At 39.2% G+C, this 24,728-nt stretch overlaps 1 protein-coding gene across 2 annotated transcripts in view; it reads left to right on the top strand.

Moving 5' to 3' along the window:
- Positions 1-11,761, top strand: part of LOC124864273 (carnitine O-palmitoyltransferase 1, liver isoform-like) — a 29,162-nt gene extending 17,401 nt beyond the window's left edge. The window contains exons 11-19 of one of the 2 annotated variants that reach the window (XM_047358990.1): positions 404-592; positions 3,119-3,224; positions 3,807-3,923; positions 4,315-4,479; positions 4,741-4,869; positions 5,043-5,198; positions 8,090-8,203; positions 9,176-9,268; positions 10,447-11,761. In XM_047358990.1, the coding sequence (XP_047214946.1) occupies positions 404-592; positions 3,119-3,224; positions 3,807-3,923; positions 4,315-4,479; positions 4,741-4,869; positions 5,043-5,198; positions 8,090-8,203; positions 9,176-9,268; positions 10,447-10,575 (1,198 nt within the window). In that variant the 3' untranslated portion in view covers positions 10,576-11,761. The remainder of the gene's footprint in view (positions 1-403; positions 593-3,118; positions 3,225-3,806; positions 3,924-4,314; positions 4,480-4,740; positions 4,870-5,042; positions 5,199-8,089; positions 8,204-9,175; positions 9,269-10,446) is intronic. The other variant, XM_047358991.1, reaches the window with a different exon arrangement.
- Positions 11,762-24,728: the final 12,967 nt, after the last annotated feature.

Here is a 24,728-nt window from a genome sequence, read left to right as displayed (position 1 = left end):
AGTTTAGGGGGCCTAAACTGATCCAGCAGAGGGATCCAGAAGACTTAACCTTGACCAGAGAAGGAAAGCAAAGACCTTTTCCTTGTTTTATTGACTTTGCATTTGGAAACTGCTCATCAGTTTGTGGAAAATGGAGTCTTTATGGAATTATGAGAAAATAAGCAGTGGTAGGCCCAAAGCTTATTGGTGAAAACATACAGTGTTTATTATGTTATATCATGTTAATTTTCATCTGGACTTTTTTCAGTTGTTTCAATGGTATTTACTCTTTTTGTGAGGGCTGTTGTCATTTGTACATCTATGATTGCACATTCTCCACCGTACAGTATGTATGAGAATGATGTGTGAACCGGGGATTTAAATCAGATCTAAATAATGATTCTGATTGTGTCTCCCTTCCAAGGATCCCCTGGGCTCAGATGCGCCAGCAGTTCTTTAGCTCTGGTGTTAATAAAAAGTCTCTTGATGCCATTGAGAAGGCGGCGTTCTTCATAACGCTTGACGATGAAGAGCAGGGAATGAAAGGAGATGACCCCGCAGGAAACCTGGATCGCTATGCTAAGTCTTTGCTCCATGGCAAATGTTACGACAGGTGAGGTTTAAGAGGAAAATAGCGATAGAGCCTTTATTTTTTAAACCTTTTTTTAGAAATAATAATCTTGATTTACATTTGTAAATACTTTTGTACAGTTATCCACGTATCTAACACAACATCCATAGTAATGCATGGAATAACATGGTTATACATACTATTTAGGTCAAGTTTACCGTTTTCCTAATTAACCGATTTTCATCATTGATAATGACAGATTTTTTTTCTTTACTCATTACAATAAATAGTTCAGTACATATTTAGTCTTAGAGAATTGTATAAGATCATTTCTTTAATTTCTTCGTATTGCACTGACTGATCCCGTTGTGTAATCATTTTGTCTGTATGAACTGCTTCAGTATGGGTAAAGACTCATGGTCCTAGAGTTATTTATAGGATTCCTGTGAAGACGGAAATAGTCACAGATAGTATAGCGACCATCAGGTTCCACCTCTTTAGTCGCTCTGGGTTTGGAAGGTCCAGGTTATAACACGCTTACAAAACAATGTCCAGACTGGGAAATAAGTTGGGATGCTCCTATTTATTGAACCACTTTTAAATGAACGATAATCTAATGTCCATAGCAGGTAAGATGGATAGCAGATTGTGGTAAGTGTGGGGTATAGTAGAGCCTAACCAGCATGCACAAGACAGCATGCTGGTTCCCTGACCCAAACCTTCTGCCTTCTCACGTCTGCATCTATATAAATTTCCCCTCCACATTAACACCAGTGGTCGAGCAGAATATAGGTCACCATGTCAACCTGCATGCAAACAAACACCACCCAAACCAAATAAAATAGCTCATACTATACCCAAACCCCAAGAACTACAAATGGCTCCTACAGATAGTGTTACATTTAATTTCCCTCAATTTTATATGTTAAGTTCAGAATATGTCCAGGTTGTTTAGACCAGATCTTAAATTATGCTTGCCCTTAATTTTCTTCAGCTGAATAAAAACGAAACTGAAGTAATTATTTTTGTACCAAGGGAGGAGTGACCAAGAGTCAGCACACAGCTTCAGTTACTACAGCTAGAAACCACAGATCAGATTTATTGTTGTATCAACCTACCAGACCGTTCAGGTCTTCTGGTCCAACTTTACTCTGCATCCCTAGAATCAGAACCAAATATTTACATTTGCCTTTGACTGTTAAACATCATTCATTTTAATCTCTAGTCAGCTTTTCTTAACTTTCCTTTATTACCCCTATATTTTGTGCGTTTTCCTGTCCCGTTTTCATCATGTTGAGCACTTTGAATTGTCTTGTTGCTGGAATTCACTATACTAATAAACCTGCCTTGCATCATATCGTACATATGTACATGATAGGTCCATGATGCTGGGCTGCAAGCAGTCCTGTCAGTCGGATGTTAATGGACATTCAACCTTCCCAGTAAGGATTTTGCTCCTGAAACTGGTTAACTGTAGTTTGTTTAGGGCAGTCATGTCAAAGCTAGCTCGCTGGATATGATTGTATTTAGCCCGGAAGATAAAATTGTATCTGTTATTCCTGGTCTGCTTGTTGCACAACACAAACCACTAAAACTACGAACACAACATCCCCTGGAATAGACAATGTGCGCCTTGCTTACACTGCAGCAGTCCAAGCCTAGCTCTCCACCAGAGGTTGCGCTAGACTTTTTCATTGTCTGTCATTTTGACTGTCAGGGTCAAAAAAATCCTATTGTACTCTATTTTTATCCATCACTTTATTTTTAAAATGATTATAATTAAACATTCAATATCATTTTTTTTTTCATTTATTTTAATTTCTACACGTTCGTGTGTCTTCAAACTAATCCATTTCACATATTTTCTTTTTACATGTCGCGGGACATCTTTCCGTCCTCCCTCCTCAGCCAGAAGAACTCCTTCTCCCACTGAACCTTGTAGTCCAGCCTAACCTCCTTGCTCGTTCCATAGATGCCGGGGGGTGATTATTCGTTCATCATCTTCCTCTGCATCAGTCCCTCTTTATTACTCTTGTATCAATGCCATTGTCGTTATTGGGCTTTTTGAGGAAATTTCGTCTGTCAAACTGACAGATGGCCTTCAGATTTCTCCGTCACATATAAAAAATAAAAAAAATTATCGAAAACAGAATATTCAGTTACCACAACCCCTGCTCTCCATGCTCCTCTGTTATGCACATTAAATCAATTCCATTTAACTTGAAATGTAAGTGATGTATTGAGAAGAGCTGAACCAAAAATGGATTCTGTAAATAGGTTGCAGTATTCGCCACTGTTTTTTTTAGCTACTCAGAATACCTGTGGGCCAGTTCACATGCTGATTTTTCCCATGTCGAAATTGAAAAAAAAACTCGCAGTTTGACCTTCTAAGAAATCTGTATATTTCACAGGTGTGCAGAGAATGAATCCATGGCCTATAAATCCATTATATGCATTATAGTGAATTCTCTAATGATTTCTCTGGTTGGCTATTTTGCAGTTACAATCATCCAAACTGATCTGTAACTGTAACATTTTGGCCTGTTACTGTTTTGTTTCTGCTGTTAGGTGGTTTGATAAATCTTTCTCCATTGTGATCTACAAAAATGGGAAGAACGGCCTGAATGCAGAGCACTCCTGGGCTGATGCACCGACAGTGGCTCATCTTTGGGAGGTATGCATGTTGTGGAAAGCTTGGGAAGTTTTCATTTACAGGACTGTCTTAAGATGATTGCAAAGTCCACAGGGGGGAGCAGTTGTTTAAAAACAAAACTGGGATTTTTCTTGACTGACTTGTATTCAACATATTAAGGCAGTAAGAAGCTACATTTGTAGCATTGTCTTTTGTCTCACACCAGAAACAGACATAATTGCCCTGAAAGGTAACATTTACAAATTAGTTGCAACTAAATCTTTCTACTCAAACTTTTGAAATAAAATCAAAAATAGGTCAGTTAGCAAACTCTTCTGATTGTAAGGCATAAGCTGTTTTGTGCCTGTTTTTTCTTTAAAATGGCTTGATTTTGATTGGTGGACTTGACAGTTGCTTATTTTTGCACATACACACACCTTAGAACATTCTTGCACAGGACAGTACAAATCACATTCAAATATTTGAAGCACTTTTAATATCACATCGTCATGTCTTTTTCTGGCAGATTGTCAGTTATTTAGCACAGTTTGATGTTCAGAGTCAAAGTTGCTGTGTATCCTGACCAAAGCTACTTTGATCAGCCCGATGTGGTGTTGTTTTCAGTACACTCTCGCTACAGACGCCTTTCAGCTGGGTTACACTGAGGATGGACACTGTAAGGGAGAAGTGGAGCTCTCGCTGCCTCCGCCTCAAAGGCTCGTGTGGGAAATCTCTCCAGAGGTATCAGGACTCCTGCAAGATTTGTTTGTTTGCTGAATGTGTTTACAAACTCTTGCAAAACTGTTCACTACTCCTTGAATTTTTTTCTCAGGTTTTATGTTACAACCACAAGCACATCTTGGTGCTCTTAGAGCTGGGAGACATATTTATTTTCATTGGAACAAACTAGGCAACATGTTTAAGATCTGAATGCTTTCAGGTCTTTGTGGCATTTTATTTCCTGTTATATCAGGCCTGTGGTAGGGAAAAGGAAACACCATTATTAGTAGATTCAGACTCATTACTGTTTACAGTGATAATTCCCTGACAGGTTTTTTGACACAGTGGACTTGCTTCATGCTATCATGCTCTCAACATAAAACCTAACTTTCTGTTATTGTTTATCTGTTAGATTCAGGCTCAGGTCTGCAGCTCTCTGGCTGTCGCCCAGGCTTTGGCAGATGATGTGGACTGCCATGTCTTTCCCTTCAGGGATTTTGGAAAAGGTTGCATCAAGAAGTGCAAGATCAGCCCCGATGCCTTCATACAGATAAGCTTACAGCTGGCCTACTACCGGGTAACTGCACTCAATTGCAATTAAATTTACCAATGTAGTATAACTTTAGCTAAAAATCTTTTATTTAGTACGTCCAGCACAAATACTCCTGGATAAATGCGGGTTGTAGTAAAACTAAAACCAAGAAAAACATTGTTAATTATGATGTTTTTGCCTTCTTTTGCCTGCAAGTTGTTATGCCTACATATCGTATTTCAGACATTTTTAAACATCCCACCTCAAAACAAAATACCCCAACATTTTCCATGTGTCTGTCTCCAGGACCGAGGTGGTTTCTGCCTGACATACGAGGCATCAATGACTCGTCTGTTCAGGGAGGGTCGAACAGAAACCGTCAGATCCTGCTCCAAAGAAAGCTGTGATTTTGTCAAAGCTCTGGAAGGTGGAAAAGTAAGAAAGTATTTTTACTGGTTAGAGCTTTCTAATTAGGCACTTTCATCTCAGGAAGTTATTGACTAAAATTGTATCTCTGCTATGGAAGATTGACAAATCTTTTGCCAAAATAAGATGAATAATAAAAATGAATATTAGCCTTTGTATTAGAGTATGAAATGTTTCAACAGACAGAGGAGGAGTGCAGGCGTCTTTTCCGACAGGCTTCAGAAAAGCATCAGAACCTTTATCGAATGGCCATGACTGGAGCTGGGATAGATAGACACCTTTTCTGCCTCTATGTGGTTTCCAAATACTTAGGAGTAAATTCACCTTTTCTGCATGAGGTAACTTTTCCAAAAATTATTTCTTTAATGTTTTTAACCAGTTGTTGAGATTTCCGTTGCAAGTGCCAAACATGAATCATTAAAGTGGTGGTTGTCACATTCCTTTTTATTGCAGAAGTACTTGCAAACCTTTTTATATTTTGTCACATTACAACCACAAGTTCAGTGGGTTTTAGTGGGCTTTTGTGTGAAAGACTAAGGCAAAGTAGTGCATCATTGAGAGATGGAAGGAAATGCATAGTTTTGCTTTTTGTTTTTCAGTAAAAATGCAGTGTCGCGTGCATTTATATTAATCCCCCTTTACTCTGACGCTCCTAAATAAAATCCAGTGCAACAAACTACATTAAAAGGATCCTATTCAAAGCAGTGACTTGGGCGTAGAATACAAATGCAGGTCCCATTTACTTGATTTGTGGTAAAACCATGTATCATTTTCCTTACGATTTAAAATGACTTTCTGGGTTCCGGTCCCGCCTGCGAACAAGACAAGGCAGCCTAGAGACTGAGCTCCTCGATAAACGAAATAAAATATATCCTGCCGAGTAATATTTACCCTAAATATCAAAGCATTAGCAGACCTAAACGGTGGGACAGTGATGGAAACACGGGAGAAGATAGCAATGCTAACTTGCGCAAAACTAACTTGCGCAAAACTGAGAGGTAATGAAAAGCCAAAGGTGAACATGGAGCGCATCCTACAAAAAATTCAAGACTTCTGAAAAGCTAACAGACATTTAATGGCATCAAGGAAGAACTGAACAAAACCAACCAGCGGATTGAAGAAGCCGAGATGCGCATCACTGAAGCTAAGATAGAGATAATGGAGCTAATCATGAGAGACATGCTAAAAACTCAAATGCAACACAAAGGAAAGATGATCGAACAACAAACAAGAGCAAGGCACCAGAATATAAGAATACATAATTTACCAGAGGTAAGGAAGGTAACTCAACGGTGACTTATGTGGAAAAGCTATTGAGAGAGAAGTTGGATATTCCAGACTCTACTGATCTTCACATAGAGAGGGCACACAGTACACTAATGTCAAAGCCTGCAGGCATGACCAAACCAAGATCGATAGTGGTCAAATTCATGCAATTTCAAACGAAGAAGGACATCTTGAGAAAAGCATGGGGTTAAAAGGGCGATTCACATGAAAAACCAAAGGATCTACTTTGATCATAACTGTCCGCTTCCTATCCTATCTGATCGGAAAGAATACAATGAAGCTAAAATGGTGGTACAGGAAGAAAAGATTCGATTCCAAACTCCATAACAAGCGAGGCGACGTGTCTTCTGCAGAGACGGAATGCGGCTTTATCACACGGCGAACGAGGCTACAAAGGATATGACAGAAGGCGGCTTCGCGGTGATGGTGGTTTATCCCCTCCCGCACACAGTAGAATTACTGGCCGAGGGTTCCTGGCATCCTGCTGAAAAACAACATCCAGACGCACCGCGATCAGATGCGAACTCCAGGCTTTCAGAAGGCAATCTCCGCAATAGAAAATGGTGAAATAGTTCCTTACTTCCTCTCGATTACATTCGCATTAATGATGTTAAAAAATATTGGAGGACTTGTACAGTTGATTGTACATAAGCGTGTGCATTACAGGTTGTCATGGCCCGGCCTTAAATGCAAGTTTAAAGAGGCTTTCCCTCCAAGCTGACCAATGTGATGGTCAAGTAAAGGATATGTTTCATATCTTTGCTATAGATCCCTTTCCTTTAAGTTCTGAGTTATGTTGCACTTCTTACTTACAGGTTCAATCATAAAGATTTGTAGCACACGGAAGAATGTAGGAAACGTCTTACATATAATATAGGTACAGAAAAATTACAGGTAATTTCCTTTAATGTTAATGGTATATTAAATCAAATATAAAGGACAAAAATACTAACAAAAATGAGAAGGAGAAAAAGCAGATATTGTATATTTACAGGAAACACATCTTAGTAACACAGAACATCAGAAACTGACCAGGCTAGGATTTACCCAAATATACACTGCTCAAAAAAATAAAGGGAACACTCAAATAACACATCCTAGATCTGAATGAATGAAATATTCTCATTGAATACTTTGTTCTGTACAAAGTTGAATGTGCTGACAACAAAATTATCAATGGAAATCAAATTTATGGAGGCCTGGATTTAGAGTCACACACAAAATTAAAGTGGAAAAACACACTACAGGCTGATCCAACTTTGATGTAATGTCCTTAAAACAAGTCAAAATGAGGCTCAGTATTGTGTGTGGCCTCCATGTGCCTGTATGACCTCCCTACAACGCCTGGTCATGCTCCTGATGAGACGGTGGATGGTCTCCTGAGGGATCTCCTCCCAGACCTGGACTAAAGCATCCGCCAACAGTCTGTGGTGCAACGTGATGTAGGTGGAAGGAGCGAGACATGATGTCCCAGATGTGCTCAATCGGATTCATGTCTGGGGAACAGGCGGGCCAGTCCATAACTTCAATGTCTTCATCTTGCAGGAACTTCTGACACACTCCAGCCACAGGAGGTCTAGCATTGTCCTGTTGGTTTATTACATAAAATCTCAATAATGTCGTTTTAATGTGACAAAGGGGATGTGAATACTTTTGAAAAGAATTGTAGGATAACAATGGATCTTCTACAGTATCTAGACAGATTTAGAATACCACCTTTGACACAAATGTTAGTTGATTATTTTTTACTTTAAACTTAAATTTTTACTTTAAAGTTCAAATTAAATGAACCAGACAATGTGTGTAAATTCTTTTAAACTAAAGATCAAAACGATCTCTCTATTCTGGGAAGATATTAAGTATCAAGTTAACATCCTTTAGTAAGTCACCCAAACAACACCAAAGCATTACCCTCCCTCTCTGTATTTCATCTCTGTTCTAGGTTCTGTCTGAGCCTTGGCGCCTCTCCACCAGTCAGACCCCCGTTCAGCAGCTGGAGCTGTTTGACCTGAAGAACCACCCGGATTACATATCACTTGGTGGAGGATTTGGACCTGTAAGCACAGAAATCCCTACTCTATCTGTAACTTCATAAAAAGTGTATTTGCTTAATAGATCCATCGGGTTCAACAAACTAAAAATGGAACAGAGTAATAATGGCAATGAAAACAAAACAATGTCGTGTTAAAAGGTCAAAAAGTGGAATAATATAACTGTGTTCTTTTAACTTGTATTTCTACGGTGCCCAGGAACTGACATGGGGGAAAGAAATATATAGCGTGTGCAAGAAATACTAATTTCTTCCCACAAAATACAAATTTGTTCCCACAAAGTACTTATTCGTGTGCACAAAATATTAATTTGTGGCCACGAAATAAATATAACGTGTGCACGAAATATTAATTCGTTCCATGACGTATTAATTTGTGCACGTTATACGTATTAACTTTTCGAATCAGGAAGACCAAGGAACACATCACACAGGTCAGGGATCAAGGGGCAAAGAAACCCGCATAACTTTCATATTTTCTCACGTCACAACCACAAACCTCAACATATTGTAAAGTTAGGTTAGAGCACACCAGCACCAGTGTTTCGTGCACACGTTATATATATTCCGCTGCCGCAAATTAATATTTCGTGGCAACAAATTAGTATTTTGTGCGCACGCTATATATGTTTTTTTTCCCCATGTCAGTTCCCGGGTGTCGTATATTTCTAATCTAAAATGCTTCACATAAATGCCTTTAAACATGACAACATGTTTTTTATTTGTAAAATGTGCTGCAGAGTTCTTTTTACTGGGAAATATATCAAAGTTTTGGGGAACAACAGTATCTGTTTCACTTCCTGTGTGGATCCAGCCTGTTTCCTTTAAAGGAACAAACAAACGGGTACAACTGAGTAAAGACAGCAATGTGTCTTGTGCTAGCTGACAGTTGGAAGAATGATTTACAACCCTGAATAAACTGTGCAAAGAGCCTGCAAAATAAAATGCCCTAGTGAACTATGACTTGTATCCCATAAGGTTGCAGATGACGGTTATGGGGTTTCATACATCATTGTTGGAGAGGACCTTATAAACTTCCATGTGTCATCAAAGCACTCCTGCAGTGAGACTGTAAGTAAAGCCTCCGTTACCTTCACTTCTGGTTGGTTTTTATTTATTTAGCCGTTATTTAACCAGGTTAATCCCACTGAGATAAAAATATATTTTTCATAAGAGAGACCTGGCCGAGAAGGCAGCAAAAAGCTGGCCATATAAAATACTGGCACACAAACATGGTAAACTGCAATAATTCTAACAGAGCTATAAACACATTCATTGTCACCAGAGCCTTAAGTTAAAGATCAGATTGGAGTTGATTTCAAGCACTTGGAGCTGAAAACTTGAATGATTTTTCCCCTGGTTTAGTTTGTACTTTGGGAACAACAAACTGTAGAACATCCATTAATCGGAGATCATGGCATCCATTTTCTGAGAGAGAACACAGGGACATCTGGTTAACGTTTGCATAGAGTGCAGTGCTGAGTAATGGGGTCAGAGTTTATAATGAATCTCAGTGACTCATGGTACACAGTATCGAGCATCCGGAGACAGTGAACAGGAGTATTCATACAGAGCACATCACCTTAGTTCATTACAGGTAAAAACGATGTTTCCACTAACTCCTATTATACACTTAAAGAAAAGCCATACTGCTTTCTGTAATAAAATTACAATGAAAGTTTCAGTTTTGTTAGAATATGCTAAATATGTTCCTTAAAAGTGAAGTGTCACACATTTAGTTGGAAGTTCCATTTCCTCAATTACTCCATAGTTCTGTGAAATCAAACACTATTTTAGCTTTCCAAGGACAAGCTGTGATCAAGCTTCTATTTATTCCTAAACAAAATAGTCAAGACAGAACCGTCTGAAGTACTTCTGTGTTCCTTGTCCAATCCCACGTGTTCTGTAGTCAGAGTGAACCGGACACATCAGTGTAAGTGAAGCTGTAAACATAAAGGTTTTGAAAAGTGGTTTTAATAAACAGGTGTTTCTAAACATGCAGTAATAAACATCTGCTTGCATCAAGTATGCACTGCTTTACCACTATAAGTTTGGTTATATCTACCTGCTTGGTTCACAAAAACCATCTGAATAAATTACATGGAAGTTTGTGGTTGTCATTCAACAAAATGTGAAAAAAGGAAATGTGAAAATGTTTAATAGAATGAATTTTACTTAGGCACCATAGCAACGAATATATTTTACTCATTTGTCATTTCCTTCCCTTTTCTTTACTTTGGCTTCTTTAGGACTCCCACAAGTTTGGAGCTCAGATACAAAAAGCTCTTCAAGACATAATGGCCCTGCTATCGAATGATGCAAAAACCTCGCCTTCCTCCAAAGTCACCAACCAGCCGCAGTTCAAGAAGCTCCGCTGAGTACAGCTGGACAGAATACACAGATATAAGCCTTTAGAACCAGCCAGCCTGTGATAGGAGAGGATCAGTTAATATTAGGCCAGGTATGACATTCCTATTATAAAGAAATAATTCCACAGATATTAGGTTTTACAAGGTCTTATTTTAGACTAAATATTCAAAGTTGTGGCAAATATGTATTTCAGCTTGGAATAATATTTTTAATCATAATATGTAAGGGGTTATGTTTTTTTTTGTAAAGCACTGAAAGAACAAACAACAGTGAGCCAGCAGACTGTAAGCACATGTCCATAAGACCTACTACATACAGAGTTGTTAGACTAATACTGCTAAGTAATAGCAAAAGTTCTCTGTTTCCTTTAAATCTAACAAGCTAATGTTAGCTCTTGGATTAGCCATGCTAACTGCTCAAGAGTCTTGCAATTTCTGTTTTTAACTCTGATGCAGCTGAAGCCACAGGATGATGTGATGACTTTCATTAGATCTTAGATGTGGCCCATCTCTGATCCAGAGTCAGAGGAACAAAGATTAGTTTCTTCAGGGAACAATCAAAGTGAGAAAGCAGCCACAAGCACTATTCTTACTTCTTCAGAGGATGAATTTAATCAGGGAAAAATATACTCACCTTCCAGCTTTTTAGATATGCCTTGCTTGTTCATACTTAGACCCTTCTACTTTCCAAAGTGTTTTAAATCTTCACAGCACAGATTCAACATCTCAAAAATATTTTTGCTGACATTTTGGTCCATATTTGACGTGATAACATTACATAGTGACCGCAAAGTTTTCAGCTGCACATCTGAAATATTAATCTCACAAACCACCACATCCCATAGGTGCATTGTCAGCGACAATAGGTAGGCTGTGGTGTTTAAACCAAAAGTGTAGCAAGAAATGATCCCCCACACCATTATACCACCGCCACCACGGGCCGGAACCTTCGTTGTTTAGCCCATATGCTGACCCAGTCATCTTAATGTTTTAACTTAAACGTCAGGCACTAGGCTGGACAATGACCAATTTTTATCTTGACACAATACAGAGCCAGTAGGGTAAATGAGGTAAAATCTCCAAAGCTCACTGCGAGACGGGCATCTTAGTGTCACCTAGTTTTACCAGGTTTGGTTAGATGAGACTAAGAGTGAGACTTTCAGCAACACACACTGCTGGAGGGGTTGACTTAAAACAAAATATGAATATGAAAAAAAACCTCATTCCCACTGTTAAGTACGCTGGAGGATCTGTGATGCTGTGGGCTTGTTTCTATTTTAAAGGGTCTGGGAAACCGGTTTGAGTACATGGCATAATAAACCCTTTGAAATATCTGGAGATTTTCAAACAAATGTCTGATGGATCCTGCCAATAAACTGGTCTTCATTGGGTCTTAAAGCTTGATCCAAAACATATGCCAGAATCAACATTCATAAAGAAACCAAAGCATATTTGTTTTAAAATGTCTTGTGCATAAAAATGGAATGACAAAGGGAATACGTTTTTAACAAATTTACTAAAATCTAATAAAAACCTCCTGGATGGAGTGACACGTATTGCTCAGGTTGGAATTTTGGCCAAGTTTTCCTACAGCGACTGCCTGCAAATTTTGAAGGTTCTGGGGTCCTTTCTGTTCACTCCTGTCTTCTGTTGTTTCTATAGATTTTCACTTAGAAACAATTCCGGTGATTGGCTGGGGCATTCTTGTAGTTTTACAGTCTCATCTTCAGATTCGTTGAAAACATGTCCCTGTACATGTCTCCATTCATCCTTCCTCCAATTATATGAAGTCTGCCAGTACCATCTGCTGTAAAAGAGCCCAAACCATTATGTTCCCACCTGTAAGCCTCACTTGACCCATGGTGTTTAGGGGTGAAGTGCAGAACCTCTATACATGGATATATGCAGTGACATCCAAAGTGCTCAGCTTTGGCCTCATTTGACCAGACAATATTCTCCCAGTATTTCACTGGCTTGTTTAAATCATCGGCAGCTGTAAATAAGCGTCATCATGCTTCTTCAGCAGGAAGGGTGGACTGAGGCCATTGCATTTGAAAGCATTACTGTTTTGTGCCTGGTCTTTCTGAAGCTCTTTGCCAGTGTTCCATAGCTTTTGAACAATTATTCTGTTTACTCCTCTGGTAGAAATCTTATGTCAGGCTGGCTTATGGAGACATTTTGTTCATTCTGCCTTCAGATTACTGCCCCCCAACAGCATTCACTGAAATATTCAGAAGTTTAGTAACACTGTTATAACATTGCCATTAGTATGTTGTGCAGCATGAAGACTTTTTTGTGAAAGGTTCTTGCCTACTATGTCGTCATACTACTGTGTGCAGTACTTTGGTGATGAAAGACCTCTTTATATGCCCACAGTTAATGTTAACCATCTGAGATGGATTTGAAAAAGTCTGCTTTCTAATTAGTCACATATTTAATATGGTTTCATGGCATTCTCTGCCTTTCTTAAATGTCTTTCTTCCTGTGTTCCAAACTCTTTTACCCATAATTTGTCAACTAATTTGCTTGGAAGTCATTTTATGTGTGGGTGACTTGAGTTCTGGTGTTCTTCTAATGTAAGCTTTCTCATTGGCCTCATTCTAAATATTCAAACCATATTAATGTGGATGATAAAAAACAGATGGTGTTTGAGTATGTTACAGTTTATACAGAACTGTTTACAGGATAGAGGCTAGCAAGAAGGAAGAGGAAAATACTTTTTACTGTTTTGTTAGTGATTTGTAATATAAAGATGTAGATATATCATTAATTAGTCTTGTAGTAGTAGATCATTTTTATTGCTTTCTCATTTATTGGTTTGGGGTTTGTTTAATTCTTTAGAGTGAAAGCCATGTGCGCAGCATAAATGAATTCACTGTGTTCTATGTTTACAAATTAAATGACATGACCATCCCTCATCCCCCCAGCTCCGGCTCAGCCCCACAGCCTTACAGTGCAGTAGTTGTTTTAATTCAGTTACGGGAAGGAAGTTAGAAAGTATGTCATTTGGGTGAGCCATATAGCCTCTGACTAACATATCCTTTAACATAAGCTAATGTAAATAAAAATGTAGCCAAGAATCTCACTGGCTAAAAACCTGCTGGCTGCTGAAAGAAACCCTTGTGCCTGTATTTTAAATCTGCTCCACTCAACAGTATCAATGCAAATATTTGAGTCAATGCAAAGCCAGTGGGAAAGTTCTTAAACCACAGTAAAATGCTCTTGTTTTATTAAGACCTTGTAACATGTTGGCCTGTTTGCTGCTATTTGTACAGTCAGTGTGTTGTTTTAGTCTCCTACTAAGGTAATCATTTAAGTAGTCTAAAACTTCAGCTTCAACACATTGCTCTTTAATAGCTCTTTACCTAACCCTGAGGAACCCCACCAGGGACCATTGGTGGTTAGTTTTCTTTACCACCATTCTTTTACACTTACCACAACTGCAGCTGTGCTTGCTCAGCTCAACTGAACATTAAGAAATCGGAGGCAGTATGATTGAATACCTAAGAACATAAAAGTAAGCTTGTTTATAAACAAAATGACTTTTCCCTACTTTGCCTTCAACACATGACTTAAATACATGATGAAATATTACAAGAAAACTAAGAGCTTGACATAATGATGGCACGTCAATTGTAACTTTGTTTTTGCAGTTTCAGTCTGACACCTCCAGATCTTTAACAGACAAAGAAACGTGTACATCCCACATATTCCAGCATATTTTTTGTAAAGTAATATATTCATAGTGCATAAAACACAATAGTTTTGTGTTTTCTAACAACTGACTGAGGTATGTTATGTTTAGTTTTTTTGTGTGGCCTTGGAAAAGCATTTATGTTGACTTTGCTGCGATTGGTTCATGTTATTACAATTTTTGTGTTAGTAATTTTTTTATTTCTAAAACATAAATTTTGTAATAGTTTTTCGTTCGTGTTAAAATAAATTGTTTACCAAACCAATTCTATATCCTTGGCCTTTTTATTAAGACTCACGACCCCAATCATCTTTCAAAATGGAGGGGGGCTTAGAGGTTCGGGGTCAATTTCACGTTTACATCACTGGCGCAATCCTCAACGGAGCTGCCATGGGTTCAAGTCCAGGCCCTGTTGACCTTGCTGCATGTCTTCCCTCTCTCTCTCCTTCTCTTTCTATACACCCTATTTCCTGTCGGTCAACTTACAAAATAAAGGTCACTAGTGCCACAAAAGTAAAAAAAAAAAAAAAAAAACGGATACATTATTTTGTGGATGTTCATCTAGTGGTGATAAATACTTTCAAAAAGTTTTTAATTATAGTTACCTCTCCCGCAACGTAACAGAGTTACTCCACTATAAAACTAACTAGTTAACAAGGAAAGTAACTATTGCATTACTTTTTTTTTCACAAGGGAGTTGTATAAAGTAGGTTCTTCTCTTTTAACTCAAGGAGAATAAATTAGTGTCTGTACTTCCACTTTGAAAACGCAATCTTTCTCTCCAGACCTGCCATTGTTGTCCCAATACCCACAATACACCCTACGCCCCTCTATGAAGTGTGTACTTTGTACAAGTGCATGTAAGGGTTGAAGTGCGCAGGTTACAAGCGTGCAAAATTGGAGAATTGGGACAGTAGAGGTTACGTCATCGACTTGCACCTCTGCACCGTAACTGCAACATCAAAAAGAGCGGGAACCAGCGCTGTTTTCACAGTCTTGCTGCTAACAAAACTGTTTAAAACTGCAACAAGCAATTGTTTTGAGGAGAAGAAAGTGCCGGAAGCGAAGGAGGCTTATACACCAGACTCTCGCCGTGCCAGTGTTTGTTTGAAAGGTAACTTCAGTGTTATGGCCTACTGACTGCCCAGACTCACTCTGAACCCAGTGGTTTCTTACAATGTTGAGCCTGGAAAACCAGTAACAAAATCTATATTTGTCAGCTTGTTGTCTAAAGTTTATGCAGTTCTTATTATTCTGATTTGATGGCTGGTGATTGGCTCAAAGTTCATAACCAAGTAATTTACTTTTTGTTTAAATAAAATTAAAAAATGCGTCAAGCATTAATTTCTAAATTCTGACATTAAATGTAAGAATTTTTTTAAAGAGCATTGAGCGCTTGGCAACTTTGATATACGAAGTTCTCACGCAATGTCATAGGGATTGGCTCCACCCACGTATTGACCCCACCACTGACCTTGTTTTGGCGGTAATTTAAACTTCCCGTTCAAAATTTTCCACTGACCAGTATCTTTTAAAAACCTCGATTAGTGTGTTTTTATGAAAATGTAGGCTACTATGTCCATACTGTGGAGGACCGATTCTGACAAAATTAAAAATAAAAGGAGAAATACATATATTTTGTTTTTTGTTTTCCTTAGACATGCCTTTGTTCTTTTCACATTTCCTTGTCTCTCTTTTTCCTTTACCGTATGCATTTCTGCTTCATTATGCAAATGAGGAGGGTTGCCTTCTTCTCTCCAGCTCCTCTCCTATTGGTCAATATACAGGAAGAAGGAGGATCCATGTGCCGGCCGAGGGTGTGTCCCAATTCAGGGGCTGGATCCTTCCAAGCGCGTACTTGTGGGCCAATTACGTCACAGCGCGGCGCGTAAGGTCTGTCAGATGCTGCCGACAAATGTGTCCTTCTTTTGCCCGATTTGAAGGATGAGTTGTGAGTATCCTTCGCGGTCCATCTTTTCCCATGATTCATTGCGGGTCGAAGCGGTTTGGTCAAACAGGGGCAGCCATGGTGGACCACAGTGGCAAAAGCTGTGAGTAAACTGTGAAAAATTACACTTTCTGTGACACAAATGAACTTTTACAATGTTTTTAGTGCGGGAATATAACTATCTAGACGTGAAAAATCTGCTTGATTTATCTAGACATCGCTTAATTTCAAACGTGCTCCGACGTGTTCGGAGTTTTCCGCTCCAATAGTAACTGCCGGCTCGCCTCGCCAGTCCTACCAGCAGTGGAGCAAGCTAGACCCGGTAGAGATCTGACCGGACTATCGGCACTGAGCTCCTGCTGCCAGTCATCACAGTGAACGTTAAACACAAGTGATTTCTAACAGTTTGTGAAAATACCAAAAAAAAACCATCTTGCTTAATATCAGAGCAAAAATAAAGCCTTTTTTAATTTTACATTTGTCTTAATTTGAAGAAAATATTAAAAATATTTCTATGCAAATGTCTAAAACAAGCTCTTTCAAGCTTTTCACTTCTTTACTGAGATTCACTTCCATTTTGAGGTGTATTCCTTGTCAGGTTTACCTGGAATCAGAAATTATAATGCTAACTGAATTATAAATAAACTTTTAAAACATATAGCACATTTCTTCATTAAAAATTCATATTGTAAAGCTTATTTATTCTCAATCACACTCTCCAGCGATACAGTTGGATTACATAAAACTGTCCATTTATTCTGGTTAACCTTAATATCACCTGAAATGTTAAATCGATTTTCAGTAACAATTAAAATAATAACATAAACTGTTAGAAATCACTTGTGTTAAACGTTCACTGTGATGACTGCCAGCGGGAGCTTAGTGCCGATAGTCCGGTCAGATCTCTACCGGGCTAGCTCACCTCACCGCCGGTAGGGCTGGCGAGGCGAGCCAGTTACTACGCCGGGAACGGAAAACTCCGAACACGTCGGATCACATTTGAAATTAAGCGATGTCTAGATAAATCAAGCAGATATTTCACGTCTACATAGTTATATTCCCGCACTAAAAACATTGTAGAACTTAATTTGTGTCACAGAAAGTGTAATTTTCCACAATTTACTCACAGCTTCTGTTGCTATGGTCCGCCATGGCTTCCCCTGCTTGACCAATCCGCTTCGACCCGCAATGAATGATGGGAAATGATGGGCCGCGAAGGATACTCACAACGCATCCTTCAAATCGGGCAAAATAAGGACACATTTGTCGGCAGCATTTGCTCGGAATGATTCATGAATTGGGACAGCCTTCATCGCCGCGCTGTAACGTAATCGGCCTACAAATACGGCCTTCGAAGGATGCAGCCCTGAGGCTGACTTCCGGGTCAGCCTCGGCGTTGGTACATTCCCTTTCCGGTTGATTTTCTAAAATGTAAAAGTGTTTTCTGAAATGTAAATTTGTTTTCTGAAATGTAAAAGTGTTTTCTGAAATGTAAATTTGTTTTCTGAAATGTAAATTTGTTTTCTGAAATGTAAATTTGTTTTCTGAAATGTAAATTTGTTTCGGTACTTGTAAAAGTGTTTTGCACCCCCCGGCCACCGTAGGTAGTACACAGAGTATTGCAACTTGAATGCTGTATAATTAAACACTATAAAATAATCATACCAATCATGTTTTTCCAACAGTCTGTATGCTGAGGGTTTTCATTTAGTTTTTTGTTTTTTTAGTTTTGCACACAGCTCTGTATGTGTCTCTGCTTTTTCTGGAACAGGGCAGTTTATTCACAGTCTATGGGCAGTGCAGTGTCTGAAGCTAGAAATCAGGCGGCCAAAGAAAACTCTGAGTGTGCAGCTTTGTGAAACCCATCATACCTCAGGTAATAATGAAAAGGACTTTTTCATCAGCGGTTACCCACTTTTTACCAAAGTAAGGCCCAGTTTATATGTTAAGCTGCAGAAAAGTTGATTTGGGGTTTAGTTACTCTTTAAAGTTGCCCTGTGAGTAATATTTTAATCAGTTCCCTATTTTTTTATTATTGCTCATACAATTCTGAGAAAGATTTTTAAGTCAGTGGTGGAATGTGATTTGAATGCATAATGTGAATGCTTACTTCTACTTTACTGAAGAGCAAATCCCCACAGCCGTAATTGTGCGAAAAAATAAGTACATCCTTACTCCTTACGTAGGATGTAGGAGGGAAAGTAGCTGCTAATTTAATTCACTTAGTTATTTGATCATCTCTGTGATAGAAGGAGCTTAAGTGGTTTGTTGGTTTCCTTTCCAAGCCGGAAAGACATCAGCAATGATTTCAGTTAAGTAATTATTGCTGCTCATCATTTTTTAAAGGGGTAACTGGTCACTTCAAACTATTTAAATCCATCATTCCACAGTAAGAAATACTTTTTACAAGTGAAGAATATTTAAGACCTCTGCCAATGTTCCTGAGAGTGAACATGGAGCAAATTCCCTCCAGGATCAGACCATTAAACATCCAAGACCTCCATCTTAGACTCTACACACCTCCATTAACATGTTAAATGTTCTTAAACAATTTAAAAAAAAGACTTAAACATCATATATTATTTTTCTTTGGAAAGCTTCTCTGAAAAATATCAGAATATGGCTTTGGTTTGCCAAGATGTGCCTGAATAAACCAAAAATCTACTGGGGCATTGTCAATTGGAGAAATGAGACCAAAGTAGAGAGGTTTGGCCATGATGCAAAGCAGCAAACATGGCAAATAAACACTAACACCTCCTACCAACTGTCAAGTACGGTGGTGGAGGGGTGATGATTTGGCACCTTGAATTATTTGAGTTGATCATGAATTATTGTGGGTTATGAAACGATCCTTTGTTACCACACAGGAAGGCAGCATAAAGAGGCATGGAGAAGCATGTTGTTTTTGCAGGTATGGAGAATCTGGGAAAGAGATCGGATGAGTTGTGCATCTTAGAAGCAACATTAAAGAAACAAGAGTTCATGTTGAACAGTTTAAATAACAGATGGTAGGAGGTGCTGAAAGCAATATGCATTCAGAGCCAACTGTGTTTTTAAACTACAGAAGGGTTTTCTATGGGAAAATTGCAAATATGTCATAATGTGAGGTTGAACGGAACCGGAGTGCAGAAAAACGCTTGGCAGCAGCATAGTAGGTTTGAGAATCTTTAGTCTTTAATAACAAAAATAGATAAACTTACACAAGTCTCCAAAAGGTTCAAACAATGACATGGAACAGGAATCAGCAGGGAAGTAAACAGGAGGACCGAGCGAGGAACAATAAAAATAACCAAACATATATACTGAGGGAGAGAGGAGTGAGAACCAATGGAAATGGGTGACAGGTAATCAGATGAAATCACTAACAGGTGTGGAACCGGGTATGCAGGGGAACTGAGGGAAGGTGACTGATAACAACAATAACAAAAAAACCTATAAACAAAAAAGTAAACAAAAGATACACTCCAGAAAGGCAAAGCATGACAAAATAAATATAGATTATTTTACACAATGTGAAAGTAAATATTCATTTAAGAGACTAAATGTACATCCTTCAATCAAACGAGGTGTGAAGATTTTGACAGGTGGGCGGGACTTCCAGTGACGGAACAGCCTAGGGCGGGACTTCCGGTGGCGGGACTACCGGTGGCGTAACCGGATATTGTCATTAACCGGATGTTGTCATCACAAGGAAGCGAATCTTTCTAATTGTATGTTTTTAGATGTTTTTTACATCTAAAAACAAAACATGTAGTTTATCCACTTTAAAAGGTTACTCAGGTTAATGCAGGCACGTCACACAAAATTCTGATAAAGAGAGAACCTGACAGAATTGTAAATTTATTTTGTTTTAACGCAGGGGTTATTTAGATGGATGTTTTTACATCTAAAAAAACAAGAAAGACAAAAAAGTAGATACAGAACCTTTCTTCCTCTGCTCAAATGTTTGAGTAATCTAATCTGCACCAGCAACTTGCAGAGATGATCTGAAAACAGAGAAACATATGAACTGAAAAAAATAGTTAAAAAGCAAGCCAAACATGGAATTATCTAAAATTGTATGAGTGCTCAGTATGCTGTTTCCAAATTGGAAATGGATTCTACAGATAAAAGACTTTGTTTGGAATCATGAGAGACTCCATTTGGTAAAATGGATGATCATTTTAGTTACCTTAAGCTTTTCGTTTTTCATCTTAGAGCAATAGTTATTAAGGATTTAGAGAAAACAGTTTTCTCCTCATCCCACGTGGGAGCAAGAGGTTGTAACCTGTATGTGTGGTCTATGTAAAACGTCACAAGAAACTGAAAAAATAAAGGTTATAAAGTCCTCAGACATGTCACTGTTTGTTAAATTAAGGCAGACATCCGCAGCTGTTTCTTGTGTATTGTCTCAGACAAAGTCTTCACACCGACTGTAGTCAAAGTAATTAAGAGGACTGTGCTCCTTCCTGGCCCAAAGTCTCGAGCATTGCCTCTGACAATACACATCCCCTGTTTATTGAATTAACGCGTCTGCGCTGTTGCTGAGGTGTCTCGGGGGTGTGTGGCCAAGGGGCGTAACTATGCGCGCTGATAGGATTTCGTCATTGGAAACAGAGAAGGTGGCGTAGGCAGTCATCCTGCTATCGAGAGATACAACGCAATCTTTACTGGGAGATCGGCTTCAAATCTGGTAGCTAAAAGTTTATTTTTAACCAGGTACACTGAAATATTTTTAGAACACTTGTAAAGAGAAACAAAAAATGTCGGAACATATTTCAGGAAACGAAGAAGGTGGTGAACATTCTGCTTCTATCGAGAAATACAACACAGTCTTCAGTAGTAAGTATTCTATGGGGTAAGAACACTGTCAAAAACAATGTGTATGTAAAGACGGAAATGTGTGCATACAGGTCCTTCTCAAAATATTAGCATATTGTGATAAAGTTCATTATTTTCCATAATGTCATGATGAAAATTTAACATTCATATATTTTAGATTCATTGCACACTAACTGAAATATTTCAGGTCTTTTATTGTCTTAATACGGATGATTGTGGCATACAGCTCATGAAAACCCAAAATTCCTATCTCACAAAATTAGCATATTTCATCCGACCAATAAAAGAAAAGTGTTTTTAATACAAAAAACGTCAACCTTCAAATAATCATGTACAGTTATGCACTCAATACTTGGTCGGGAATCCTTTGGCAGAAATGACTGCTTCAATGCGGCGTGGCATGGAGGCAATCAGCCTGTGGCACTGCTGAGGTCTTATGGAGGCCCAGGATGCTTCGATAGCGGCCTTTAGCTCATCCAGAGTGTTGGGTCTTGAGTCTCTCAACGTTCTCTTCACAATATCCCACAGATTCTCTATGGGGTTCAGGTCAGGAGAGTTGGCAGGCCAATTGAGCACAGTGATACCATGGTCAGTAAACCATTTACCAGTGGTTTTGGCACTGTGAGCAGGTGCCAGGTCGTGCTGAAAAATGAAATCTTCATCTCCATAAATCTTTTCAGCAGATGGAAGCATGAAGTGCTCCAAAATCTCCTGATAGCTAGCTGCATTGACCCTGCCTTTGATAAAACACAGTGGACCAACACCAGCAGCTGACACGGCACCCCAGACCATCACTGACTGTGGGTACTTGACACTGGACTTCTGGCATTTTGGCATTTCCTTCTCCCCAGTCTTCCTCCAGACTCTGGCACCTTGATTTCCGAATGACATGCAGAATTTGCTTTCATCCGAAAAAAGTACTTTGGACCACTGAGCAACAGTCCCGTGCTGCTTCTCTGTAGCCCAGGTCAGGCACTTCTGCCGCTGTTTCTGGTTCAAAAGTGGTTTGACCTGGGGAATGCGGCACCTGTAGCCCATTTCCTGCACACACCTGTGCACGGTGGCTCTGGATGTTTCTACTCCAGACTCAGTCCACTGCTTCCGCAGGTCCCCCAAGGTCTGGAATCGGCCCTTCTCCACAATCTTCCTCAGGGTCCGGTCACCTCTTCTCGTTGTGCAGCGTTTTCTGCCACACTTTTTCTTTCCCACAGACTTCCCACTGAGGTGCCTTGATACAGCACTCTGGGAACAACCTATTCGTTCAGAAATTTCTTTCTGTGTCTTACCCTCTTGCTTGAGGTTGTCAATAGTGGCCTTCTGGACAGCAGTCAGGTCGGCAGTCTTACTCATGATTGGGGTTTTGAGTGATGAACCAGGCTGGGAGTTTTAAAGGCCTCAGGAATCTTTTGCAGGTGTTTAGAGTTAACTCGTTGATTCAGATGATTAGGTTCATAGCTCGTTTAGAGACCCTTTTAATGATATGCTAATTTTGTGAGATAGGAATTTTGGGTTTTCATGAACTGTATGCCAAAATCATTCGTATTAAGACAAAATAAAATGTTACAGTTTGAAGAAATTACAAACATAAAGTTCAAGTTTACAGTTGTGGTTTATTCTTTATGAATACAATATGCTATAACAGTTTGTGAATACGATTTCTTTTCTTTGAGAATACGAATTTACATCAGTGACTTGGTATCACGTGATCTCAGCCTCAGGATATAGAGGGTGGAGTTATACAATGATGTACAGTAGGTGGCAGTATGCACCTCTGAATTTGTTGCGAACCGCCAGCAGAAGAAGAGAAGAAGAAGCAGCAGCAGCACTAGCGCTAATATGACGGACCAAGAAACTACGGTACAAAGCTAGGTAATGTTAAAAAGTTTATATATGTCTTAATGTCGTTAATATATGCTCTTGGCTTCTTCTTCTTCTCTTCTTCTGCTGGCGGTTCACAACAAATTCAGAGGTGCATACTGCCACCTACTGTACATCATTGTATAACTCCAGGGCGAAGCTTGTTAGAGGTTTATTGAATGGTAAGTTTAATTATTCTTATACTCATTTACCTACTAATTAATTCGTATATTTCATTAATTTCTTTTTTCTTTATCTTTCCAGAGGCAACGTTGAAGGTGGAGCAGATTTCATCGAGACCTGGACAGCAACAGCACAGACAGAGAGTTTCCCTATCCTTACGTGACCGTTGTAATAAAGCATCAAGTTTAACGTTTCTGGCAGCATGTCAGACATTGTTACTGAAACATTGCGCTGATATCAAGGTAATTTAAACTGATCCCTGGGTCTTATTCTTCTTCTTCTGATACTCATGTTAATATGGATAGCCAGATCACACATGTGCTGAATGAGATAAGGAATGTTGTTGCTCAACTCAGTGAAATTCCCGTTAATGCAGAAGTAGCAGATAACATCGGGTTAAATTGCTAACAACAGTGAAAATGTAATAAATCAAAATCTGAATGGTGACTTTTTACGCTCATTCGAACAGGCTGTTGAAGATTTAAATAGAACACCGTCTCCATCCAGCATTCAACAAAATGAATCAGCTGACTTACAAATTCCTTCAACGTCATACGCCGCTGATCATACTGGGCAGCATGGCGGTAATTTCAATCCGGAGGTTGCAGTCAACCCTGATCAGATTGATGGAAATCCTCCTGCGACTGTTGAACGTGAACGTTTTAATAACATTGAAATAAGGAGACCTTTCACCATCCCACCTCCCTGCCCTGGTAATAATAATAATATAATAATAATTGATACTTTATTGATCACCGAGGGGAAATTAGACCCTCTGCATTTAACCCATCCCTTATAGGGAGCAGTGGGCTGCCGTTGTGCGGCGCATTCTGGGGCTAAGGGTCTTGCTCAGGGAGCCAGAGTGGCAATCTGTGGGATACGAACCCGGCCCCTTGTGTCCCCTCCTGCTCTAACCACTAAGCCACCACTCCCCTAATGTCCCTGATCTCGCTGCAGTCTATATAAACATCATGCGTATTCTCACTGAATTAGCCGATACTGCAAGATTTTTAGCCAGACGTAACGATGTTGTGCAGCTAGAATTAGTCGGGGAAAATCTGAACCGTAACGTCACGTTTACCATTAACGATGATGGGAATATGATTCTGCCTGCTTTTGAGGATTTTTTAGATGAGTTAGTACAGTCCAACGCTGAAATGCCTGCAGATAATAACCTGGAATTTGTTCTACAGGTAGTTAATGACCCTGCAGGAGGGTCGAAACGTAAGGTTAAAGGAACGGTGAACTGATTAATAAGAAAAAGCGTCACCTGTATATTGTAGATAATACCGGTAATCAGTTATGCTTTGCCATAAGTCTCGCACACGTCTCTGACTCTAACCTTACTGATAATCAGGCTTTAGAGCTGGGGAGGGAGTGGCAACACAGGGCTGGTTTAGATGATCAGACAGCAGTAACTTTCAGCGACATTGGTAAATTTGAAAACATTCTAAAGAGAAAAATTGTAGTGTTTCACAGAACCGTTACGGCTCTGCAGCTCTGTGTAAATTTGAGACCAGTTTCCCTGATCGATCAAACCCTCTCTTTCTGCTGTTATTTCAAGGTCACTACTATGGGATAAAAAATCTCAAGGGTTTTATAGGATCGAGATACATCTGTGCATATTGTTACGGGAGCTATGAAAAGCCACACACACAC

Source organism: Girardinichthys multiradiatus, chromosome Y (assembly GCF_021462225.1).
Source record: "Girardinichthys multiradiatus isolate DD_20200921_A chromosome Y, DD_fGirMul_XY1, whole genome shotgun sequence".
NCBI classification, from domain to species: domain Eukaryota; kingdom Metazoa; phylum Chordata; class Actinopteri; order Cyprinodontiformes; family Goodeidae; genus Girardinichthys; species Girardinichthys multiradiatus.
The sequence above is the reverse complement of the archived record's forward strand: the minus strand, read 5'-3'. Positions and strand labels throughout refer to the sequence as shown.